The sequence below is a fragment of the Silene latifolia genome, chromosome Y, assembly GCF_048544455.1.
Source record: "Silene latifolia isolate original U9 population chromosome Y, ASM4854445v1, whole genome shotgun sequence".
NCBI classification, from domain to species: Eukaryota; Viridiplantae; Streptophyta; class Magnoliopsida; order Caryophyllales; family Caryophyllaceae; genus Silene; species Silene latifolia.
In genome coordinates, this window is record NC_133538.1 from 458092044 (window position 1) to 458099986 (window position 7943).

The window sequence follows — 7943 nt, forward strand, 5'->3', positions numbered from 1 at the left end:
CCCATCAATCCAAATTAAAGTAAAATCTTAATTCTAACAACATTTTCGAGAGCAAGGGTTAGTTTCCATTGGATTGTGGATTTTTCCAGAAGTAGGGGTTTAGTTTTTCACTTTGTTGGATAAATTTGAGAGAAGTTTCGAAGATGAGGATCGATATTTCAAGGGATGAGATTGTTTTAGATCATGTGTGTGAATAGGGAAGAAAAATATGCGTCTTCGTGAAGGATTTTCTTTCAAATGAGAAGATGGGGGGCAAGACTATTATTATAGGGGGGGGTTTCATAAGTAGCCCCAGCCATGTAGTATTGCGTTAGAATTTGGTTCACATTCAAAGGTACGTCTATAGTTTGACCGAAAGATATAACATTTAACTACCTATATATGTTTTTACATAACTACCATTTGACCCAACAATGATTAAATTATGATTGTTATTCTAAAGAAGGAGATTTGTTGCATTATTGAGTTGATTATGCAAAGTAAATATTATTGTTTTCCTTGACCAATTGAAAAACAAACAGGTATTAATGAACAATTTCTAAAAACTATCAGTCCAAGTATCATGTATATATAAACTTCATATTTGTTTTATTTTCCTACAAAAAAGTATTTTTTTTAATCAAACATTCTTTTATTCTTATGTCAATATTATGTTAACGGGAATTATTTGTTGGTCATGCGGCATACATAAAAATTTAGACATGAACGATGTACTATATGTCTATATTCCATATTATTGTGAAATTTATCACACATTATTTTAATATCCGTGCAACGCACGGGCAAGAAAACTAGTTCAAGTGATTTTCGGGTCTTTTATTATCAAGTTATTTATGAATAATGGACTACGTGCAATAATAAACATTCAGGTCAATTCGAGTCACATGTGAATTTCCGGGTCACTTTTGCCAAGTTTGCTCCACACCATCTGCAATGGTCCGACCTACCTGTCGATCTTTGGGCTCATTTTGGTCTCACTTAAGTTAAGTCCTAAAGGTCTTGATAGTAATGTGAGTAGAGTCTCTTACACAAATCATAAGTGTCCCAATTTTCCAAGTGACAATATTAATCTCACAACTTGTATTCGATATTATAATTGTTAGTTTTAATTTGTTGTTCGATAGTTGAACTGCAATATTTCGATAGTTGAACTGCAATATTTGGGACAAGAGATATAATTTGGGAAGTTCATTAAATTTGTGGACGATTCGTAATACCTTTAACAACTGGGTATCAACGAAAAGCCCAATCAACACTTAGGGCTTGCTTGAATTGAGGGTAATAGGAGGGGAATGAATAGGGGAGTAATATGTGAGGTGTATTTCCCATGTTTGGTATGTAGGTAATTATTTACCTCCTGGAATTATTACCCTTGTGAAGGGGTAATATATTACCACCCTCCCCCCGGGTAATGATTAAGGGAGTAAAAGATCTACTTAGTAATCATTACTCTTATGCCAAACATATCATCAAGGAACTCATTACCCCACTAATTAATTTCTCCAGTAATGATCGCCCAATAAAATTTACCCCCTTAATAATTCCATGGATTCCAGGCAAACCCTTACTCAGAAAAACAGCCGAAACACAAAAAGTGTAAAAGGTGAAGGACTCTTTCTTCGGTTGGTCAAGTTTTCTTGAGTGTCACGGACTTTAGACTACTATAAGTTGAATAATAATTATACCCTTTTTTCCAAATCCCTAATTCTCTCATCCATTCTTGTTCTTCCCCCCTTCATCTCGTAAGTCAATCATTTTTCCAATCAATTTCTTCTCTTATTTTCCGATTTTGATTTGATTCTGTTTATCGACTTCTGTAAAACCCTAATTCTATCAATTTTGATTTAATTTGTAGTTTGATTGAATTCTGAATTTTATCGATATGGCCGAGAGTTCCTTCAAGCTGCAACATCCTCTTGGTAATTAATTTCTCTTCACTTCTATTTTTACAGTATTTTAGTTTGAATAATTAAAGTAAGGAAAAATTACAAATAACCACCTTGTACTTGCGTATTTTTACAAATAACCAGTATTTCTATTTTTACAAATAACCCCCAGACTTTTATGTACACTCCCCAATCACCACCGTATATTTTACCCGAGACTCATTTTTCCTATATTCCGACTCTTTAATTAACGATTTATCAAAAATACCCATATTACCCTCATCAACTCAAAAAATACAACATACTCCCTCCCAGTCACTATATTGTTCCCATTTGATATGGACACAATACTTAAGGAAAAGTATTAAAATAGGAGTAAAAGAGTTGTGTGAGGTTGGTGATAGGAGAGAGGGATGAATTATTAGTAATTAAATAAAGAATTGTGGGGCCAAAATATAAAGGAAAGTAATAAAATAGGAGTAAAAGAGTTGTGTGGGGTTTGGTGATAGGAGAGAGGGATGAATAAAATAAGAGTAAAAGTTTCTAAAAATAGAAAGGGGAACATTAGTTGAATAATCCGTTTCGAGAAAGGGGGAACATTATAGTGACTGGGAGGGAGTAATTCTATGCCCTTTTCCCCAGGTTATCCCCAAACTCTAAATTCTCAAGCTATTTCCGAAACTTTAGCCAGATATGATATCCCCTCAAATCCTCCATTACCAATTACCATATTCAACCACCTTCAACCTCCCATCTCCTTCAGATTAGACCACAACAACGACCCTGCTACACCACTCGTCGACCACGCCACGCCGGAAGCAGCTCATTAAATCTCAACCCTCCAGCTCCAGCTCATCCTGCACTCTACCACCATCAACCACCCAATCAACAATTCACCACCATAAGCGTCACCTTAAAGTAACAATTTTGCTCGATATAAACCCGAGTCCAGTTCACCACTGTAATGTTGTCGGCAGCCCCTTGGCGCCACCACCGCTCCACCGCTCCAATTCGACCACCATGGTCGAGTCCCACACCAGCACTTAGCATCACTCTGCTGTACTCTTCATACCCGCAGACATCAGTCCACACCTGCCTATCTCAACACCATAATTCGTAGCTCGATCTATTCATGAATTCGCTATTTCGGGTTTGAAATTCCCCCCTTTTTCGATTTATGACCTAGGTGTAACTTGTAAGCGGTTTTAGTCCCCTTTTTTGTAAACGTTTTTAGTCTCTTTTTTGTGAAGGATTTTCGTCCTACAACTGAATTGAGTTTTCTAAATTTGATTGATTTTCTCGGCTCAATTGAATTGGATCAATTGATTTGGGGGATTTTAATAAGTTCCAGATGAATCAATTGATTTGGGTCTCACGGAAGATAGATATGTTGTGTGAATTTGGGATTGTATGAAGAAACCCAAAGTTCCACATGTGAGGGTTGTCCCACATTGATAAAAGAGGAGAAGAATTACCACTTTATAAGGCAAGGGGCTACTCCCTCCATCGCCAATTGGTTTTAGAGTGGAACCCTCTTGGGCCTATGTTGTGGACTCTTTCTCCTCCGTTTGGGTGTGGCCCAGGCCCGTTGTTAAATTTAACAGATTGTAATAGTGTATAAGTCGATGAGGGTAATATGGGTATTTTTGATAAATCGTAAATCAAAGAGTCGGAAAATAAGAAAAACGAGTTTCGGGTCAAATATACGGGGGTGATTGGGGAGTATACGTAAAAGTCTGGAGGTTATTTGTAAAAACAGAAATACGTGGTGGTTATTTGTAAAAATACGCAAATACAGGTGGTTATTTGTAATTTTCTCTTAAAGTAATGATCGATTGAATTAATGAATCTGTTGCTTTATTTGCATCCAAGTTGAAAACTTTATTTTGTAATATTGGGACGGATATTTTTTGTTATTTGATTGCAGTTGATTGTGGTGTTTTGTTTGTGTTTGAGCCCGAAATTTTTGGCGAACTTGTGTAGAGAGGAATAGTTATCACTCGTTTCGATTTTTTTTAATTCTTTGTTATGGTAATTGAATTGAACTTAAACAAATGATAGGGACGACGGTGAGAGTAAAAAGGTGAATAAGGATCATATTATATGTGTTCGTTTCTTTTACTCGGACTTTTAGTGGGCTGAATTTCAGGTAGAATTGCTGAAAGAAATTCTTTATTTTTGTTCTTTTAAGTAAGAGACCGTTACCACGGTAAGACGTCCATTTTTATAAAAATCATTTTTTTAATTGATAGCAATACATTTTTTTCCCTATGGCTTTGAGGTGGTTTGTCTTGCTTATTATGGATATCTACCTAGTATAAAAGCTAGGTTATTTCGTGACTTTTCATTGGCCGCTGAATTTAGGGATAAATTTTACATGTGGACCCCGCCATGATTTATATGACAATTAATTAGTCTCTCTCCTCAAATCAATCCCCCACATTTAATTTCTCTTTCATTTCCTTTTTCAGAATTTCACTATGCACATATTAAAATGTTTTGATTTACATCAAATCATAAACTAAACATAGTATATGCATAAAAAAGGGAAATTTGGCATATTTATGTGCTAAACAACAAGATAAAAAAATTAAATAGATCTGTAAAATTACTAAATGAACATAACTAAAAATATTTAAAAATTTAAAAAATCATTAAATCGATGAGATTTAGTTCAAAAAACAGAATATGAAATTTTTTGTCTTCAATTACTATTGTGAACAAATTCAATTTCGTAGTTTTATGTTTTTTTTTTAAAAAGACAATTATCATCAGATCCAATTGATTAGCTACAAAAAAAAGAAATTAAAAAAATTAGAATTTCAATTATTTATTATAAAAATAAATAAAAAATTAAAAATAATAATGAGATTAAATCTATGAAATTCACTACAAACCCAAAAATTGACAATTTATTTCAAATATAGATATTGTATGAAGTATCCAAATTTAGGTAAATCTACAATTTATGAAAATGCATCTTTATACTGTATTAGAGGTAGATACATTACAATGGAAACAAATTTACAAAATATCCAAAAAAAATATTTACAACCACTTCAAAATATAGAACGACAATAAAAATAAATAAATTTGAAATTACTGATATAAAATTTGTAGAAATTGAAAAAAAATATATACACTTTAAAATACATGCAAGTGAATATAAAAAAAAATTCAATATAAATTTTGGAGCATGCATACAAGAATTTCTTCTAATTGTTTTCTTTAATAATTAACTTAAAACTTCAATTCTGATCCTATAGTTTTAAATAGAATTGTTAATTTGGTCTATCGAAAAGCTTTTTTATGCATTAAATGAGAAGAGATGAAAAAGGTTGTTTAAGTTGAGTAATATGAGGGATGAAAGATTAAATGATCTCCGGATGTAGAGAGAGTTTTTATTGCAAAAACCAAAAAAAGGATGTAAAGAGTTTAAGAAAAAAAAGAACAAGATGGGGAGATGAGGTGAGATGGAGTCATGAAGGAATGAGGCGGCCTAAGTGTGAGCTTTTAGGTTAGGAATCTCCTAGATAAGTAATATTGTTGGTCAATATTTTAATTTGGGCTTATTTTGTTTGATTGAGCTTTATATCTTCTGCATTTTTTGTTTTACCGTAGTGGACAATAATGTCGTGTAGACCTGTCAAACGGGTCGGGTCTCGAGTCGGGCCTTACAGGTCGGGTTATACGCGTCTTGGGTCGGATTAGGGTCAAAATACGGGTCAGATAAAAGTTTATGACGTCTTTTAGTTTACCATTTTCCAGCCGAAAAACATTTTTTAAAATTAAATTATATATATTTAATATTAATAATATTATTATATTCATTATTTTAATAATTATTTTATTATTTAATGATATAAAATTGACGTTTAAATAAATTTTTTAATTAAAAATATAAAAATAATATACTGTATTTTATATTTATTATTTCGAATATAAAATAAAAATATTAATATTTTAATAATATTCTTCATTTATTTTTGACCCATCGGGCTGAACGGGTTGGGTCGATTTTCGACCTTAGAATAACGTCATTTCGGATTCAGGGTCATTTTGGGTCGCGGGTCAAGATTTACGGGTGCTTGATCCTAAAAAAATAGGTCATATTTTAACATGTCTAATATTGTCGTTTATTTTCATGTTCGTCCATGTTAAATATATTCACCAAAATCGCATTTGTGGCTCCGGAGCCCAGTGCCATTGACATTCCTCTCCTTCTTTGCATTTTCTGTGTTTACGGTATATATGTACATTATTTTCTTCATTTCATTAATTCTTCTAATATTTCTGATTTTAGTTTGAAAATAAAGTTCTTCTATATGTAAATGCAAGAGTTTCAAAACTATTTAAATTTTTCAAATGATAAATTTATTAGTACCTTATTTATTCAAGTTTTTAAATATTAAATCCCGTAAAATTCTATCTGCACGGGCATAATTATAAAATATATTATTATTATTATTATTATTATTATTATTATTATTATTATTATTATTATTATTATCATATTACTTTATTATCATACTCCGTATTACTTTATTATTACATGAAATATACCCGTGCATATTTTTGCAAGGGTCTAAAACTAGTGTGACTAATATTTTTGATTCTGCTGCACGACAGAACGCAGGCAGGCGGAAGCTGCCCGCATAAGGGAGAAGTACCCAGACAGAATCCCTGTATGATATTTTCTCTTATACCTTCTCTCTTTTTTAATTGAATGGTGATTTTTTCTTAGTACTTGTGTGTCCCTCTTAAACTTATTTGAGGGTTTTGTTTAGGTTATTGTGGAGAAGGCTGAAAAAAGTGACATCCCCGATATTGACAAGAAGAAGTGAGTACAATATTCTCATTGTGATTTCATTAATGGCTTAATTGCTTTGCTAGTATGCTGTGTTTCTGTAACTGTGTTCGCAGTACTTGTATGTAGCTTCTACAGCTATGCATCCTGAATTGTTTACCTTTTCTCTGTAGCATCGTTAAGTGGGATATTGATAGTCTTTATAGTTTAAAATGCTTAGCTGCCTTAAGCCCTTAAGAGACTACTTTCTGTATCTGTTGTGAGAGCATTTGAGTTGATTCACTTAAGAGACTACCAAGGAGAGCCATGCGAAATTATTGTAAAATCTTTTGCATTGATTCCTTTATCTAGGAAACATGAAAGGGTCGTTCACTATCCATATCAGATCACATTAACAATATGATGTGGAACTAACCGATGTGTCATATATATTGAAATCAGGTGTGATGAGTCACTTGAATCTCGTCTGACACCTTGTTGTCCTTGTAGGTACCTGGTTCCTGCTGACCTAAGTGTCGGCCAGTTTGTCTATGTGGTTAGGAAGAGGATAAAGCTCAGTGCCGAAAAGGCCATATTCATTTTTGTGAAGAACATTCTACCACCTACAGGTAAGAACAGGAATACTTAGATTTAGCAACCAATTCACCCCCATTTTCTACTCGAATCTTGTTTATGATATGCTTCTATTTTGTACCCCAGCTGCTATGATGTCAGCCATTTATGAGGAGCACAAAGATGAAGATGGATTTCTCTACATGACCTACAGCGGTGAGAATACCTTTGGGGACCTTTAAGCGTGTTCTGCTGGGGTTGTGTAAATAAGCTCTATGAGAAATAGACCAAAGTTGTATATAGTCTATGCTAGTTATCAATCAAGATTGTGGTTAGTGCCACCGGTTCCTCGGATGCTTTTCTTTCGAAGTTCTTACGTTATTTGTTTGACTTTGTGGATGTTAAATTGTCTCCTCTATAATAATTGTTTTATTTTATTTCCTGTTCAGTGCCATTCCTTAACATGTTTATTTGGGTACTCACCACCTTCATTCTTATCCTGTTACTCGATTTCCATACATGTTATTGAGGTGGGAGAGAAATCGAAGGATCTATTTTCCTTGTTGGGAGGCATGTACGCCAATTTAGATTTCCCTTTTATATTTACTCTCTACATACAACTGAGCTGGGTTAGGGAAAGCACACTATGTTAAATGGTGTGGAGAGACTCAAAGTTGAGTCTTTGCTGATCTTAGATT

The 7943-nt window shown here is 33.3% G+C and overlaps 1 protein-coding gene across 1 annotated transcript; it reads left to right on the plus strand.

Moving 5' to 3' along the window:
• Positions 1-1639: 1639 nt before the first annotated feature.
• Positions 1640-7699, plus strand: LOC141633429 (autophagy-related protein 8C-like). The gene is made up of 6 exons (XM_074445902.1): positions 1640-1742; positions 1856-1919; positions 6516-6571; positions 6674-6726; positions 7183-7301; positions 7393-7699. The coding sequence occupies exons 2-6, from the start codon at positions 1883-1885 to the stop codon at positions 7485-7487; spliced, it is 360 nt and encodes a 119-aa protein (XP_074302003.1). The 5' UTR covers positions 1640-1742; positions 1856-1882; the 3' UTR covers positions 7488-7699.
• The last annotated feature ends 244 nt before the right edge of the window (positions 7700-7943 follow it).

Coding starts and splice junctions, on each gene's coding strand:
- LOC141633429 (XM_074445902.1), top strand. CDS start 1,883: ATGGCCGAGAGTTCCTTCAAGCTGCAACATCCTCTTG. Junction 6,727..7,182: donor CCCGATATTGACAAGAAGAA/GTGAGTACAATA, acceptor TTGTCCTTGTAG/GTACCTGGTTCCTGCTGACC. Junction 7,302..7,392: donor GAACATTCTACCACCTACAG/GTAAGAACAGGA, acceptor TTTGTACCCCAG/CTGCTATGATGTCAGCCATT.